This window comes from Melanotaenia boesemani, chromosome 2 (genome assembly GCF_017639745.1).
Source record: "Melanotaenia boesemani isolate fMelBoe1 chromosome 2, fMelBoe1.pri, whole genome shotgun sequence".
Taxonomy (NCBI): Eukaryota; Metazoa; Chordata; class Actinopteri; order Atheriniformes; family Melanotaeniidae; genus Melanotaenia; species Melanotaenia boesemani.
In genome coordinates this window covers 9,532,060-9,550,054 of record NC_055683.1, presented here as the reverse complement: position 1 = coordinate 9,550,054, position 17,995 = coordinate 9,532,060, and the positions used below count along the sequence as shown (strand labels likewise).

Here is a 17,995-nt window from a genome sequence, read left to right as displayed (position 1 = left end):
TCTGTATCATTATTTCTGTTTCCATAAATATTCGGTATCATTACTTGTGTTCCCATAATTTCTCTGTACCATGATTTATATATTCAATTTTTGCACACTTGTCACTGATCTGTACACCAAAATACAAAGTAAAGTGTTTTTCAAATGAACGTCCTCTTTAAAACTCACCAGACATGTTCATGGTTCACTGGTGGAAACGATGCAGAACACCGGGTTATGGTAGCTCCAGTACGTCCTCATGACACCAGAATGGAGACACTGCTGAGGCCGGGATATAAATACGAGATCTAATAGTGTGTTCTTGTCTGTGGTGGCAGATGTGATCAGCTGTGTATAACCTTTAGACTGGAACAGCTCCAAAATGGGTTTGGGAGAAGTCGGTACCTGATTCTCGTTAAAGTCGCCGCAAACAATTACAGGGTGACAGTCCATCGTCTCCAGTGCATCAAGAAGGCTTACCATGTTTTCCAGGAAGCGTGTCAAACTGTAGCTGGGGGGTCTGTACACTGCTGCGATCAGTGCCTGGACTGGAGCCTCAACCTTCAGAACTACAAACTCAAGATCAGTCACATTATGCAAATACTGTTTTTCATGCACCTGAATGTGGTTTCGCACATAAACAGCAACTCCACCGCCACATCTGCTGGCCATCTGAGGAAGGTTTGTGTACGACACGTGTCTGTTACGCTTGTACAAGGTGAATCCATCCAGCTGAAGACTGTCTGCAACAAAGGAGCCCTGCAGGTGAGATTCGGTTAGACACAGTACATCGGCCAGACACAGTTCATGATGTCTCTTGATGTCATCGATGTGAGATGGCAGTCCCTCTGTGTTGTGATGGACGACAGTCAGAGTGTCAGGCCTGCTAACTGTTTCTCTCAGAGGAAGAAGAGGCATCATGTCATCCACACTGGCTTGTCTCATGGTCTGGATGGCTGCAGTAACTTCAGGGTTGGCGTAGATTTTCTTCTCATCCAAGTCCAACAGATAGAGTCCACTGAGAGAAGTCACCCTGCTTAGAGCCACATAAGCCATGCCTGCTTCAAAGATCTTCTCCAAGGAAACTACAGCTGCATGTGTCGTTAAGCCTTGAGTTTTATGCACGGTACAAGAAAAGGCCAGCTTCACAGGGAACTGTCTACGTACCACTCCTTTCTGTTTCACGGTATCCTCTGCTCTCTCCACGTAAACCAGATCATCAGATCCTGCAGGTCCACTACGTCTTCCAGCTGTTTGACTGTCCATTCTCAGCCCAAGCTTTGTGATGCGTTGATCCGTCTCAGAAGTAATCACCTTCATCAGAGTACCAAAGGCACCATTCACCAATCCTTTCTGTATGTCAATGTTTCTGGTGAGCATGACACGAGCTCCTTCCGCAAGTTTCAAGGTGTCAGGTAAATCATTGCGTCCTCCTTTGCTGGGTTTGTCTTGCCGTGTCATTCTTTCTGATCGAGAATCTTTCTGGAAGTCGTCTGCATCAACAGTGATGATGTCAGAAAATAACCGAGACAGCGTTGCTGAGTTGTGATCTTCAACCAACTTATTTGTGGGGAAAATGTGCAGAACATCGGTGGAACAAAGTTCTGGTTGAGTGATGGCTTGTGTCAGCAATTCTCTGTCAGACTCAGACAGTTCCTCATCTTTCTCCTTCACTCGAATTCTGTTCAGCATTTCTGCAAAGGCAACATCATCTTTCTGACGCATGATCTCAGTCAGGGTGATCATCTGAAAATGTTCCTGCCATAGGTCAATCTCAGATGGGTCGTGCACACAGAGAGGTTTAGACTGTCGTACTGGTGGCAGCTGATAAAAATCTCCAACAGCTAGGACTGACATTCCTCCAAAAGGTCTGTTATTACCCTTGATCTGTTTCAGTCTGGCATCCACATAGGCGAAAAGCTGCTTGGAAACCATAGAAATCTCATCAATGATAATGATCTCAGCATTGTACAGTTCAGCTCTGACTTCATCCAGTTTATTGCCAAGTCCTTGAATGGGAGGTTTTAAACTGCGAGGCAAGCGAAGGAGAGAATGCAACGTTGTTCCACCAATCCCGAAAGCTGCAGTTCCCGTAAATGCAGTGAGAAAAACAGTAGGGCTCGATATGTCGGCTTCCTCTGCATGTCTCGGCAGTCTGCTCAGTATCTTTGATGCTTCTGAGTGAATGCATTTGATAAGATGAGACTTTCCTGTTCCTGCACCACCGTTTACATAGAAGAAAAATGGCTCTTGATTGACAGAACAGACACGTTTGATGCACCAGTCTCGGATTGCATAGAACACACAGGCCTGCTTCTGGTTCAGGTTCTGATACATTTGTCTGAGAACAGTTGGATCAATGGCAGGGGCTTCTCTGATTGCACTGAGTTCTGTTGCAGCATCAGACTGAGGACAAAGGTCAGGAACATTTTCCTGCTCATTTTCATTGATTAGCTCTCTTACCATCATGTCCTCGTCACAATCCAACCTCACAACTTCAGATTCTGGAGCAAGATTACACCATTCATCGATCACAATGTTTCTGTTCTCCTCAAACTCTTCCAGTGCTTCTTCAATGGCCTCACTGTGTTTCTCGTACTTGTCTCTGTTGTGTTTGACAATGTTCTTCACATAGACAGAATGGTTTGATCCGGGTAGCACCACCCATCCAGAAGAGTAGAAAGACTGATATGTAGGAAAGTTTCTTTTTAATTCCTGCTCTGATCTGTGAGGAAGGTACAGTCTCAGTAATCTCTCATGAAATTCTTCAGGATGCTTTTCCTTTGAACAGTGGTAATATCTGATAATAGCAGTTTTATCATTTTTACGCTGTTGAACATATCCTAGTCCATTGAGCAGTGGAAAAACGTCGTCCTTTTTAGCATTTTCACTCTTGACAAATCTGCAGTTAGCAGCAAAATCAGCCAAACACATCTCCTCATACTCTGGTCTCTCTGGTCTGGCTTTGTACTTGTCATTCAAACTTGTCATCCAGACGTCACAAGATTCTGGTGGCAGTTCCTCCAAGAATGCTATAGAACGACTCATTTTACAGCAGTTTTCTTCTGTGGGAACAAAAATTGTGCTTCGTGAAGACTTTTTCATTTTTATTCCACATGCACGAGTCACACACTCCTGAGCACTGACTTCTCTTTTCTTTGAGTAAGCTTGCATGACGGCTCGCATCTCATCACACTCATTGACATGATCTCTGTCTGCGTTCTGTAACATATCTGTCAAGTAGTTTGAAAGATTTGTCTCCTGTTTTGTAATATATTTACAGAGATACTCCACACAGGAATAAGCATTGACAATATATGAAACGTCAATGTTAGCGTCCCAGGCTTTCAGCAGATGTGGGTTGTAACCATTAATCCAGCAGTCTTTGGGATCACGTTTCAGGTGGATGGCAATCTTTTTGTTCATCAAATGAAGACATCCTTCATATTCTTGCAGCGTCAGGTTGCAACGAACCAGGATCTGTTGTAAACTCAAGGAAGCAATTTCAGGTTCATTAAGCAGGTCCATGAGAGGTTTCAGTTTCTCTTTGGCAGCGTTAATGTCTCCTTCTTCATCAGGTCTCACAATCATGGTTTTTCTGCAGGGCGGCTTTGGAAAACCAAACCGACAACCAGAGTTTACACTCTTGAAACAGGTTCTTGTGTGGTTCCTACTGTGTTTCTGGAGCTCACTCACTTTCCTGTACAGTTCAGGTTGTGTGTCTGGGTTAGGCAGCTGGGCTGAGATGTATTTGTCAATGAAATCACAGATAGTCTGATCGTCATTTACATCAAGTTCTACAGCATCCTTTACCCAAACGAGACCATGTATATGTGGGCTTCCTCTGTGTTGAAACTCCAGTCTGTAGAAAAAATCAATAATTTCTCCCAGAGGTTGTGAAGGAGAGAGAAGCAGGTCTCTGAACAGGGCTTCAACACGCTTATCAAACATACGCATGGATGTGACAGGGTTGGATCTGAGAATTTCACTTTTTTCTGACCAGTTTAGAGCTTCAAAATCTACGTGTTCACCTTGCTGTCTCTTTATAACTGTTATCACTTCAGGCCATCTGAATTCAGCAGCAGAAAAAGTCAGAAAGAACGTAGGAGTTCCCAACTGTCTGATCATGGCAAACAGATCTTTGGAGGTTCTTTCCCAGTACGCAGGAGTTCCTCTTAGTGGGATCATGAATCTGACTGCATCTTTATTTCTCACCAGCTTCTGAACTTCTGTTCTGTCCTGTAACATGGCTGAGTTTATTTCTCTTCCGTCTCTGGTTTTTGTTTTTCCTTTTCTTAACTGTACCATCATGCTGGAATTGGCCAAATGAATTTCAGTGACAAACTGTGCAAAGAACAGATAATTAGGATCTCTAGCAAACCGCTCATCAATGTGGAAAAGTCTGGACTTGAAATATCCACTAGGTGTGACATATGTTTCTCGAGCTTCATCTATGGTGTTCTGACCAGTAGGAAATTGGCAGGGAAACGCTATGGCTTCAAGTTTTGGTGTTTTGAAAAAGCTGACTGGATCATTTCTTTCTGCTGGAGCAACACAGTAGATGCTATCGGTGTAACCGAGAATCTCATCTGATATGTCAACAGGCTGAAGACACGATTCTATAGCAAAACCTCCATTTGGTAGATCATCTGGTTCTGCATCATCTCTATGTTCCGGTTCAGTGTCACTCTGCATGTCCTGATCACTTTCAGGCTCATTTTCTGCATCACACAGTGCATCTTTTTCAATCATGTCAATCTCCATTAAATCAGCTTCATCATAGTCATCCTCTCCCATGCTTACATCATCATTATCATCATCGTCTGCATCAGGAAGTGTTGGATCACAGAGTTCAGCTTCATCTCGGATAGTAATATCGTGATACTGGGGATGGATCTGCTTCAGCGTGAGAAGTGCTTGAACAAGTGTGGACCAGGTGACAGACTGAAACAGCTGGTGACCTTTATAAGACAGACGTCTTTTCAGCTTTACTCGTAAAACTTGAGACTCAGAACGTAGTCTAGGTAGCATGTTAATTGTCTCATTAACCTCTGATGGAACACACACCACATTTCCACGTATGAGTCTTTGTCTGCCTTTAGGTAGAGGAATGATCTTAGCAAATGGTATGCACTTTGCTATCAGATGTCTCTCCAAGATGTTTAGATCACACAGTTCAGGTGGAATCTCATGGAGTTGAAGGTTATTTGCTGCAGAAAGTCTTGGCATGTTCCCCTTTTTAAGATGTTCATGGCATGTGTTACAAATCCACTCTTTTTTTCTCTCATTGGGCACAGAGCACTGCTCATTTATACAGGATTCATCACAAACATGAACGTACTTTCCTGTCAGGCACTGTGCAACTACATCTGGATTTTTCTTATAATTTGATCTTTTGCAAACTTTGACTTGGTTGGGAAAAGATGCTTTTTCACATGAAGAACAAACAAAGGTGGGACCTGCTTTTATGTTTGATCTGAAGACAGATATTGCTTCATTGATTAAACTGTTCTCTGGCTCACTCTGGTTCTGCTCTACAATGGGATTTATTCTGTTCTCTGGTTCAGTTTCTACATTGTGAGTTTGTCTGTTCATTCGTCTATATTTCCTTTTTACATTCACAGCACATCTGATCTTATGCATCATCCTGAAAGAATGGTTGTTATTGTATCTGTCTCTCATCAATTGTTTCATCACTTGTTTGTGTCTGAGTCTGAATAATCTGTCATTTGCATAACGTTGAGTGATATAGGTTTTCTGACTGTTTCGAAATTCTTTACTTTGTTTGTATCGACTTCTGATATATGTTTTTTTTGTGTGTCGTAACACCTCATTTTGTCTGTAACACTGCTTCATGTACTTTTTCTGCCTCTCTCTAAATTCAGCATTTTGTCTGTAAGAATTCCTGATAAATGATCTTTGTTTCTCTCTAAATTCAGCATTTTCTCTGTAAGAATTCCTGATAAATGATCTTTGTTTCTCTCTAAATTCAGCATTATGTTTGTACTGATCTCTGATGTACTGAGTTTTCTTTTGTCTAACGTTAGGGTTGTTTTGATATCTCTTTGTAGAGGAACATTTTTTCTTTGCTCTATAAAGTTCATTAGAAGAATATCGCTGCCTCTCTTTCTGTTTTTTATCAACTTTTTGTTTTCTTGGTTTTTCTGTCATTAATAATCTCCTTTTCATTTTTTGCCTTTCGTTTTTACTATACTTGGACAGTTTACAAGCGATTTGTTGCAGCGTAGCATCAGAAAGGTCTTTAGTTGGTCTATGTATTGTTGGGGAAGAAAGATTTGTTTCACACTGAATGGTATTACATGCTGCAAATGAAGCAATTTCCCTCTGTTCTGGTTCAACACTGATAACAGGAGATTGTGTCACAGGTTCACTGGATCCATTTGCTACATCAGCAGAAATCTCAGTGATAGGGATCAATACTTGAGCTGTCACGTTTGATTCTTTTGAAAGACAGTCCTGTGTTGCAAAACATCCCACATCAGTGTCGGGTTGTTCAACAGCTTTAGTGTGAGTGTTTGTATAAATGTTATCAGACTGATCAGTGGCTGTACATGTGTTTGATTCATCCACCAGAGTTGGTGTATCAACAGGTGTTGATCTTTTTTCTCTGTCTGGTTCAGCATTTTCCAGGCTGGATGAGTTTTCCGTGTAAAATGACAGGGGCTTGAGCTCATATTCACGATGTAATGGCATGTGAAATCTATTATAGATTAGTTTGATATGGTTGATCAGGTCAGTCAGATGTGTAAATATCAGCATTATAGCGCTCCCAATGTTGTAAATTCCTGGTGGTACTGGCAGTCCATGTTTGGTTCTTCGATGTGGGTCAAAAAAGCCAAATCGACCATCAGTCGTTCGAAAGACTGCAATCGATAACCCGCCCATGATGAGCACTGCATACTGTACATCGGTAGACAAACGGTTCAGTCCTGTCTCAAGACTCTGAAGACCACATACACCTCCAAAGTTCCCATAATAAGAAGGCTGAGTCAGGTCTACGTGGTATTTAGTCTTTCGTGCTGTTATCTGTTCTGGTAATTCATCTGTAGCAAGATAAGCATTACCAGGAAACCTCTGTATGATCTGTCGGTACAGTGCATCACCTTTATCCAAAACACGTTGAAGATCTGTTCTGGTAATGTTTTCATCCTCATGGAGAAACGACAGAAACATCAAACTGTTTGCTACACATTGTTTGTTTCTAGATTTAACTCCATATCTGACTGAATCCTGACTCCTTGGAGCACACACTCGTGTCACAGATGGTTGAGGTTCCACGTTTATTCTGCGTTCATGAGATGGTCCAGCTGCATCAAGTCCTCTCTTCAGAACGTCAGCATAAGATACCGGTGGTACACTCTGGTTTACCTGGTGTTTAGAAGCATCATGCTGGGGAGTATTCATGACAGTTTTACCATCAGAAGCTGGTGGTGAAGTGGAGGAACTGGTCTGATCTCTGCTGTTTATCTGCTGAGCACTAGAAGACTTTACAACAGGCGTATTATTTCTGGGACTTCCTCTCTTTACCATGTCAGCATAAGAAACTTGTGGCTGTGCCCGGTTTATCTGCTGTGTAGTTGAAGTGTGTGATACACTGGGAACATTAGTTTGTGATCTGTTCATACCACCATTTCCATCTGAAACCAGAGCTGCAGGTGAAGATCTCTCAGTGGATGGCACAGACACGTTTACCTGGTTGGTGCTCTGAGATGTGAAATGTGCTTGTTCACCTTTTCCTTCTTTCTGCTCCTTCCATCTGCGTTTCAGGGCTTGAGACTTCTGACGAGACTTTCTCATTGTTGATGCTCTTCAAAAGCACAAATTTAATATTTGAAGACCAGAATTTATGCAGGTTTTATTTTCAAACTGTTGTGCTACTTACAACAATATACTGAAAGGATTCTATCAGTTTTTATTTAAAAAATTATACCAGTAAATATAATGTTTAGGCTACACAATCAGCTAGTATTTATCAGTTGACCCAAAACTACTAAAAGTTTTGGTACGGAGTTTATAGGTGTGAATAATCAACAAAGTTTTCACTTGAAAATAATCTGATATGCACCAACTCTTAAAGGGAAATGTAATCAGTGCAAGTGGTCAAGCAAGAACACGCCCAAAAATGTCTTTAAACTGTAAATTAACCACGTTCTTTAAAATATCTGTGAAGTCCTTAAATCTTCAAAAACTAATCTGAATGAGATGAATAAGTTGGAATCTGTTAAAGTAAACCAGTAACTGTTATTAGGAGACAGAAAATATCAGATACTGATTTTCTGTATTTCTCAGGAGCCAATTTATATTTTTAATTAGGTTTTACAAAGATCCAATACCTAGAAATATATTGATCAGTTACGTCAGATGTTACACCAGATTACTTCTTTGGTTTTATGCGACTGTTAGCTTTGCACTAAACTCTATTCAGATCTGTGAATAGTTTATATCGAGTTTTATGAGCAAATCTGGAAAACGGCAGAATCAGTGACAGTGGTTGGATGAAGATGGCTTCTGGTCTCTGGATTCCTTCTTTCAGCCCAGCTCCGAAGACACAGCAGACAGCTTCTCCAATGCTGGATGTGGTCTTTTATAGCAAGACTTTAATAAACAAACCTGCAGTGAGTCGAGTGGCAGCAGCACAGGAGCAGTAACAGCTGATTCACTGAAAATAAAGACTTCCAGGAACTTCTAGCGGTTATTTTTTACTTTTATTTATATATTTTAACACAAATAACAAACTTTAAGTGAGTGCAGTACAAATACTTACAGATCACAAACCTTCAGTTAGTCCAAAATGAGGAGCAGGAACAAACTGAGATAAATGACAGTGCTCTGGATTTTACTATAATCCAATTGGATTTTATGTGTGGATTTATCTCAATAGTGAACTACAAATCACAAGCGCTGTATAAAGATGTACTTTTGGCGATGAATAAATTGAGCTGATCTCTATCAAAAGATCAAAATGATATAAAGTATAAAATATGTCTGAAGTCCAGCCAAATTTTTTTGTGTATTGACTTCTTTATTCTGCTGCAAATGTACAAGCTTATATTTCAAATAACTGTATTTGTCTTTGGTCCAATTAATGTTAAATGTTTATGTCAAATCTGGAAGAGTATTTTTATTGTATAGCAATTCCAGTTAACTATGTTCTTTCCAATTCTAAGTGCAAGGGTGCAGGACAGGACAGAACAGCGGAGAGATAGAGCGTGAGGGCGGAGATGCTCTCAGGATTAGAACAGATAGACCTCAGCAGGATCACCACGGACTACCGATGAGGGTTTATAACCAAATATTTCAGAAAGGCCAATAATGAGAGTCCATTAAGACAGAAGATCAGAGAACCATACAACTTTGTCCAATATATCAGGTAGCATATATTTCTGGTGTCATATATCAGAATCCAAAAAGATCAAAAACCAATATGGCGCACCACCTATCAGAGGTATAAGGTGCTAAGATAGATGAGGGATAGATTGATACAAGATAGAATAACCAATATGGCGCACCACCCTATCAGGGGTATAAGGTGCTAATGGCGCACCACCCTATCTGGGGTATAAGGTGCTAAAGATAGATGAGGGATAGATTGATACAAGATAGAAAAACCAATATGGCGCACCACCCTATCTGGGGTATAAGGTGCTAATGGCGCACCACCCTATCTGGGGTATAAGGTGCTAAAGATAGATGAGGGATAGATTGATACAAGATAGAATAACCAATATGTAGATAGATATGCACTAGAGTGACAGGAAAGATAGATATCCAAAAATGATAGAGGTAGAGGGGGGGAGGGGTAGAGAGGTGGAGGACACCAGGACACCTGGAAGACAGAAAACACTGATTAGACATTGTTTGAAATCATCAATTCAATGAAACACAATTCAAACTTATGTGGAGACCCATTAATGTTATTTATTATAAAATGATGCATAAATAAATCCGCCTTATTAAAAACACATTTTCCTGTACAACTGTATGAAATATAAGGATGAGTCTTTATTATTTAATAAGAAGCTTTGGTCCAGTAACTTCAGGATTCTTACAGAAACATTGTTATAGAAATGTTCTGAAAGTTGTTTTTCACTTTTTTTCCTGCTTATATTATTTAACTAAATTAGTCATATCTCTAATTCATTCCTGCAGTTTGAAAAAGGCCACATGAAGCAGATTAAATCTAGGTTCATTAAGCTTCAGATATTAGATCAATATGAGACTGAATGAGCTGATATGTGGGTGTAGTAACAGGTCTGTAATGACCTAAAGCTGCAGATGTTCAATCATTCACTTTACACATGAAAATAGAAAATTACATCCCAGATCTTCAAATTTGGAGACAGACGAAAGAAAAGCAAAGTTTCTCTGTGTAGCACTACTTCCAGCAGTTTGTGTGAAAGTAAGTGGCACCATGAAACGTAGAACCCACTCAGACCCTCTGACTTATTACATCAGGACTGCTGGCTCAGGCGTACGAGGGCCGCAGTCCTGCAGGTTTTCAGTGTTTCCTGCTCCAACACACCAGACTACTGACATGGATCCAATACAACAACTCAGTCAGGTGTGTTGGAGCAGGGAGACTTTAAAAACCAGCATGGCTGCTGCCCTCATAGGACCATACTGTGTGGTCTTGGTCTACATGAACCAGATCAGTCCAGAACTAAACACAGGTGATCACTGCAGATTGTACTCTTGGTAGATGTGGACTTCCTCTGATGTCATGCAGACCAGGAAACAAGTTCAACACAGAGCAGCTGCAGTTTCTAGACCAGAACAATCCAGCTGTTCTGGTCTAGTCCCACCTCTGGCTGACAGGACTCACCTGCTCTCTCCTGATCCAACAGCTGATTAACTCAGATGGAGACGTCATGTTTACATGTTACTGATGACAGAGCTTAAACTGACCATCACACATCATAAATGAGCAGAGAGAAAACATCAGAGCTGCAGGTGTTCTGTAACATGATGATCCATGTTTCAGCTCCTGGATGTGGTCTGAGAGGAAGAGTCAGCAGCTGCTTATTGGTCTGATTCATTTATTAAATGTAGGAACCAGGATGAAGCTGGAACACACGGATCATAATAAAGTGTCATAATTACATGAACACATGCTGCTTTCTGGCTGTGGTCATTAAATCCATTAAACTGGACCTAACAGGAAGTTCCAACTGGAAACTGTCGGCTTTATACTGGTGGACTCCGCCCACTGCTGCTGGACCAGGTCTGATCCATGTACAGGTAGAACAGCTCGTCTCTCATGTCTGACTTCAGTTTAACGTTTCTAGATGTGTTTTTATTAACACGTATGTAGGAACTCACCTGGTCAGCAGCTCTGATCAATAACAATATTTACTGAACTTAAGCAGGATGAAAAGGTTTAAATGTGAAAACCTCCTACATTCAGTCATGTGATGGACCCAACCTCCATCTACTATAAACACTTACCAGACAAAGCAGGAATCCTGAAACCCGTTCTCTCGGAGTCTGAGAGGAGAAACAGAGGAGTTAGTTCACTGCCAGAAACCATCAAAAGATCATCTGATCTCACAGCTGACTGCTTCTGCTCTGGTCTGAACAGGATGAGCTTTGATCCAGACTTTTCTGGACTTTAACTTGCTGGTAGAAGATCATTTCAGAGGCTGGAAGCTTCATGATCAAAGATAAAAATATCATGTCCTCTTTCTACAAGGTGACATCAGTCCTGCTGCTGATCAATACAGAAGTGATCAGAGGTCAGAAGGAAAGCAGAGCAGCAGCAGATCAGCTGTGAAACATCTTGTGTGATGACGGATGTTGCAGTTCATGGATCCAGTCTGAGAGGACCAGGTCTGCTGGTCTGGATGTTAACCAGCTGCATGTTGACAGGATGATTGACAGCAGGTAAACAGGAAGTAGCAGGAACAGGTCTGAGTGCAACTTTACCACAATCCTGTCCCACTGCCAGAGTGTGGACACCTGACTAGTTTTACTGGAGGCTGGAGCTCTGATCATCATCTCAGAGGCTCCAAGTGTTTATGGTCCAGATGTAAAATAACAGCTGTAGATGTTCTACATCTTCTGAACTAAAAGCTTTCCAGGAACATGTCAGGATCCTCAGAGAAACATCTGTTTACATGTGAAATGTGGAATATCTCTGGTGGAAGCTGCTTGGTTCTCTACAAGCTGCTGGACTAATTATTAATGTTTATAGCTCATTTCTGTAGCCTAAGAAGAAACATGAATGTGACTGAACTGCACAGACATGAGCAGATGAACACGAGACTGTATGAGGTGATGGCGGCCGACATGCATGTGTTCCTACAGTCATTGAAAGCTGATAAAACTGTCCAGCACCACTACAGATGTTCAATCCTCCTCGGTACAAGAACTCAGCTCATCTAAACTTTACTGACTCGGCCTCTGAGGCATCTGATACGAGTTCTGTAAGAATACAGGAACACTGCATGTTTCCTACATGATCATACGTACCGCAGCAGAAGCACAGGAAGCAGCAAACAATCTCTCAGCCTGAGAAAAGAGACGACAGGTTAGTTATCAGATCCATCTCTTCTGGTTAAAGTCAGTAACCAGCTGTGGAGGTAAAACAGCTTTTCAGTTACTAAGATAAACTGTGTTTGCTGGACTGTAGCTGCTGGTGTGTTTGTGTTTAAAGCTTTAATACTGTGTACTGTTGGGGAAACAATGACAAACTAAAAACCCATGACAACAATTAATAATCATATTTTTCTACAAACAGCAGAAAACTGAAGTTCCACTTAAATTAACCTGAATATTTTCTATATTTTCCATCTTGATGTCTCATCTCTTCCATCCCTGAGAACCATAACGTCATGTTGGCTGGTAAATAAAACAGGATTCATCATCTTTAAATGAGAACAAAGTGTCTTTAGGAGCCACTGAAGCAGAATGCAACAGCATTACAGAGACGTTATTTACTGGAGATGATGAGGACAGTCGTGTCTGTAATCTTCTAGAAAAGACCTGAGATGCTTTCATTACTGTCCAGTAAAGTCAGACATTTCTTCTGTGTGATTTTAAGTAAACAAAGCAGTGAAAGCAGCGCCAAGCCAAAGACAGATATTAAGAGTTTGTGTGTGTGTGTGTGTGTGTGGATGGGTGAGGGGTGGGGTGGGGGGGGGGTGGGAGGTGTTTAATCTGTCACATAACTGGGTGTGTAAAGGGCTTATTGTTTTTGTTCTGTGATTTTCTTTTTTTTCATTTTAATATGCATTTATACTATGTAAAGCACTTTGTGTTGCCTTTGCATGAAAAGCGCTTTATAAATAAAATTTGATTTGATTTGATTTGATTTGATTTGAAATGTTCTACTGTAGAGCTCCATGCAGCTCCTTGATTCAGTGTTTATGGCTGAAAGAGTCTCAGAGGGAGACCTCATATCTGTTAAATCCAGCCAGCAGCAGAGAACTGGACCAGTCTGATCAGGTCTGAGTTCAGGAAACACACAGTGTGTTAACATGTAGAAACCTGAGAAGAAGAAATGTTTAAATCTGCTGCTCTAACATCACCTGGATGGAGGAGGAAGACGTCTGGATGACCGCTAGTTAAATCTCTTGTCAGAAATCTAAAGCAGCTTTTAAAACAAACACCTGATGTGATGATAAAGTAAAACTGAATCATTTATCTTCCTCTTCCACCTTCATCCAGGTTTATTCTGCTTCACGTCTGATTCGTTCCTGCTCAGACTGACTGAACAAACATCCTGCTCTCCTCCTAAAACTGAACCTTCTTCAGTAAAAACCTGTAATCTGTGATTGTCACTGCTTGTTTTCAGCTTGCTGTGAAACAGAAATGTCAGTCAAAGCTCATCCAGGTGTCTCATTGTGGGTCTGTCTGTGTTACCTGACAGAGTTTCCTCCAGGTGAGGAGAGTCTGGCTTCAGCAGATCACCTGGACAAGCTCAGCTCAGAGAGTCAGAGGATAAATCTTCATGTTTAAGTTTAGAAGTGAATCTACAGTTTAGACCTGAGTCAGTCCTGCTGATCACATGATGGTGGATTTACTGACTCATGTCTCACTTTGTAAAGTCAACACGTGTTAGTTACTCTGATTACTGGTTACTGGGTCTAGTTACTCTGAGCTGGTAGTGATGTCAGCATCACGTCTGTTTCTATTGGCTGAGATGTTAAAAGTGTTTCACAGCAAACCAAAAACAGTCATTAAAAAAATCCAGGATCAGGATTTTCTCCTAGAAGAAAGATGAATTCAGGAGAACATACGTGGATAAAAACAGAGACTTTCAGTGTGAGATCATCTTCTGCTCTCTGGAGACAGTCGGCTTTATAAAATACCTGATCAGCTTCCAGCTTCCCGACCACTACACACCCTGAGTTTTCCACATCTAGACTGGTTTGTAGTTTTACTTGTGATACCAGGATGTAAAAAATTATCTTAACATACAACATTAACAGGCTGACTGATCAGAACATATTTTTTAAGACATCATCCATTAAACTAAACATTTCTTCCATCACATTTAACTCCATCCAGTCCATCAGGATCTACTGAATTTAACAGTCCTGGTAAAACAAAGTCCACTCTTTCATTTCTAAGGTTTAATATATCAGGACAGGATCAATGTGACTTGTTCTTCATCAGATTTCAAGTTTTTGTTCATTAAATAACAGCATGTCTATAGATGTGTATTTTTTTTTATCAGATGGTGTATTAAGTTCATTTTCAGAGCTGGTGAGGACCAGATAACTTCTCATTATGTCCTGATAAATTACACCTGTGAACTGGAAGAAGATGGACTTTCTGGTCCACATGACTGTAAAAACCTGATAACATGACATGAACATGTTTAAAGCTGCGGTTTCTTCTGGTTGTTTTAGAGTCAGAAACCTCAGGAGCACTGAATTTCTTCTGATGCTGGTTTTATAGCTGCAGCTATTACAATATGTATTAATAAATAATTTACTGGTGATTATTAAGTCATTTCTCAGTCTGAATTTATTTTAATTTTTTTTCCTAAACCATGTGACAACACCCAGTGAGAACCACTGCTTTAAATCAGTCTGTACTTACCAAACAGTCGATAAACCACCAGGAGTTTCTCTCTCTAGTCTGAGAAAAACAGATAAACAGTTTATTATCTGAGCTGAGAGAAGTCAGTCTGCTAGAACCCCAGCACACTCACACACACACACACACACATAATACTGATGATTCCACATTTTCATGTTATTTTACTGTGAAATCTTCAATACAGCTAATTTCTAAAACACCAGATAATGAGCAGGTCCTCTCAGGACATTTTTAATGATACAGTCCAGTTCAGTTTAAATATATTATCCAGTTCAAACAGATCTGCTGGAGTCCAGTATAACTGTACCTGTTTCCTCTAAACAAGTTCTTACAGAGTAATAAATTAAATAAAATCAAATCACGGAAGCATTAATTTCATTTCTATGTAGATTAGTATGTTAAAAGTCATGTGGACATAAAATTAGTAATAAATACAAGGAATTAATTTTCCATCTGGTCAGTCTGATGTGTCTCACCTTTACAGACAGTAAACATCTGTAAGACAAGCTGCAGTCAGACTGTTTATTCTATGTTTATTCTGGTTTCAGTAAAAATCGTCATACCTGTCTGTCACCAGAGAAAACATCTCATCTCTGCATGTTTTGGTCCCTGTCAGCTTAGCAGTTAACTCAGTTATAACATTATTAAATATACAGCTGTACATATTAAACATTTTAACTGAGAATGAGAGTTTTTTGACTGATTAGTCCATCCAGACAGGATAACATTAGCAGTTAACTGTATATGAATCCCTCAGACAAAACACACCTAATTATCTACAGGTGTGGTTGAACAGACAGCTAGCTGTTAACATAATACTAACCACTAGTCGCTTGATATTATATATCATATTGATATTATATATCATATAATTATACAATATTTGTATCCTTTGCACATCCAACATTCTGTATCATCTTTGCACATCCTTTATTCACATAGTCATATTTACATATTAATATCTGATAGCTAGTTTCATTATTACTTCATCTTGCCACTGCACTTTATCTGCCAATCCACTCTGTATTCATATTTTATTTATTTCTAATTTTATTCCACTCTGGATTTCTATCTTTATTTTATTTCTACTTCTATTCCACTTTACTTATATTGTATATTTTACTTCTATTTTTTATTCATAGTTTATGCCACGTATGACACTGGACTACTGTAACAACGCAATTTCCCTTCGGGGATAAATAAAGTTGTCTATCTATCTATCTATCTATCTAGCTTACTGTACAAGCCTACTTACTATAAGTGGGATAATAATGAGTTTGGCTGCTTTCTCCCTTGCTGCCATTAGCCAGGTCATTTAACTTCGTCACTGTGGTTAAAGAATAAATAAATCTGGTGGCTCATTGGTTTGTTTGAATTCGTTTGAAGTTTAACAAGAGCTGAAGACATTTTTATGGTGTTAAAATTAGCCGTTAGCGGCCGTTAGCGTTAGCGACGCTAACGGTTAGCTAGCTTCAGACTGTTAAAATATACTTGTTAATATGGTTAAAATAGTAATTAATTTCGATCGTTCTTGGATTGTTTTTACTTCGCTTACAGTTCAACAACATCTCCGGACATGTTAGAGGACGTTTACAGCTGTTTATAGTTAAAATATTAATCATTTAACCGTGAGAAAACTCTCGTGTACTCACCGTCTGACGAAGCCAGCAAAAGGGGAGGAGGGAGCGCAGCGCGAGCGCCTCGTAGAAACGCTGTGGTGAGTTCACATGAAGTCAGAAATTCCAGTGCTTGATTGAAAACAGTGTAAAATATAAATAAGTGAAGTTCTCAAATTTATCAGCCCGCTTACTAACAATATTTTCTAAGTAATGTAGACAGATTTAATACAATTATAACCATAATTAGGATGACTGCAATGTGATAATAAAGCCATTGTAAGATGTCCGAATACTGTTCAGTCCTTGAACTTCTCTTTAAAAATAAGCGTTTCACATGTTGATAGTTGAATTAGTGAATAAGATAATAATTTTTTTATTAACTGTGGTGTTAATAATGAAATGGTTTTGCACAGAAAACCTCTGTATATTATTCATGTGTGGATATTGTTATGGTACATAAGTCAGCCATAACTTGTACAACTTGTACAACTGGTAATGGTAGCTGGCTCTGCTTTGCCTTGCAGGAATTCCATGAATTAATTTTATCAGCTGAAGCCTGAAAGATGATGGCTGGTTAAGAACTACTAGGTAGTGGTAGCTGGCTTTGCTTAGCTTTGCAGCTAAAGAGGAACTCCATTAATCAGACTAAATTTAACTAAATTACTATGTGAAATGTCCAAAGAAAAGACTAGGCTTAAATAATTGTAAAGTTCTAGTGAAATCTGATAAAGGTGCCAAAATACTATACAATACTGAACAAAGACAAACATGCAGCCATTTTAGTCTGGCAGCCTAATGATGTTAAAATGTCTAGAAAATGTTCATGTAATGATTCATAATTCTAGAGGGTTAGAGATGTGTTTTTTAATCTGATAGTGTATTTACTTCATTTTCAGAGCTGGCGAGGACCAGATAATTTTTCAGGTGATGGTAGTTGCTCTGCTTTGCTTTAATTCCATGAATGAATGACCATATAAAATGTTCACATAACCCTGTTTAAAAGAAAAGACGAGGTTTAAATCATTAAAAATTTTAGTAATATCTAATAAAGGTGCAAAGATACTATAAATACTGACCAAAGACAAACACATACAGCCATTTTATACTGGCAGCCTAATTATTTTAAAATATCTAGAAAATGTTCAAGTTAAATTAACCATGTTAAACTGCAGAAATAGGGCTCAAAAAGTGAAAACAAAACTACCAAAGTCCACAATTTAAAGCTTCAGTAGAAGTAATGAGGAAGCTTAAATAAACAAAAGTGGGATTTAAAAAAAAAATCTGGTAAATATGCTTAAAGTGTTGATCTTTGATTAATCACTGTAAAAATA

The 17,995-nt window shown here is 39.6% G+C and overlaps 1 protein-coding gene and 1 long non-coding RNA gene across 2 annotated transcripts; both read right to left on the bottom strand.

Moving 5' to 3' along the window:
- Positions 1 to 403: 403 nt before the first annotated feature.
- On the bottom strand, positions 404 to 2,259 carry LOC121654262 (ATP-dependent DNA helicase PIF1-like). The gene is made up of 2 exons (XM_042008309.1): positions 616 to 2,259; positions 404 to 548 (listed from the first exon to the last, which is right to left on the bottom strand). Exons 1-2 carry the CDS (start codon positions 1,912 to 1,914, stop codon positions 543 to 545), a joined length of 1,305 nt encoding a protein of 434 aa, XP_041864243.1. The 5' UTR covers positions 1,915 to 2,259; the 3' UTR covers positions 404 to 542.
- Positions 2,260 to 8,683: 6,424 nt separating this feature from the next.
- On the bottom strand, positions 8,684 to 16,893 carry LOC121655329. Its single transcript, XR_006013165.1, has 6 exons — positions 16,698 to 16,893; positions 15,046 to 15,084; positions 12,469 to 12,507; positions 11,446 to 11,484; positions 9,626 to 9,826; positions 8,684 to 9,436 (listed from the first exon to the last, which is right to left on the bottom strand). It is a non-coding gene; the product is annotated as an uncharacterized LOC121655329 (long non-coding RNA).
- Positions 16,894 to 17,995: the final 1,102 nt, after the last annotated feature.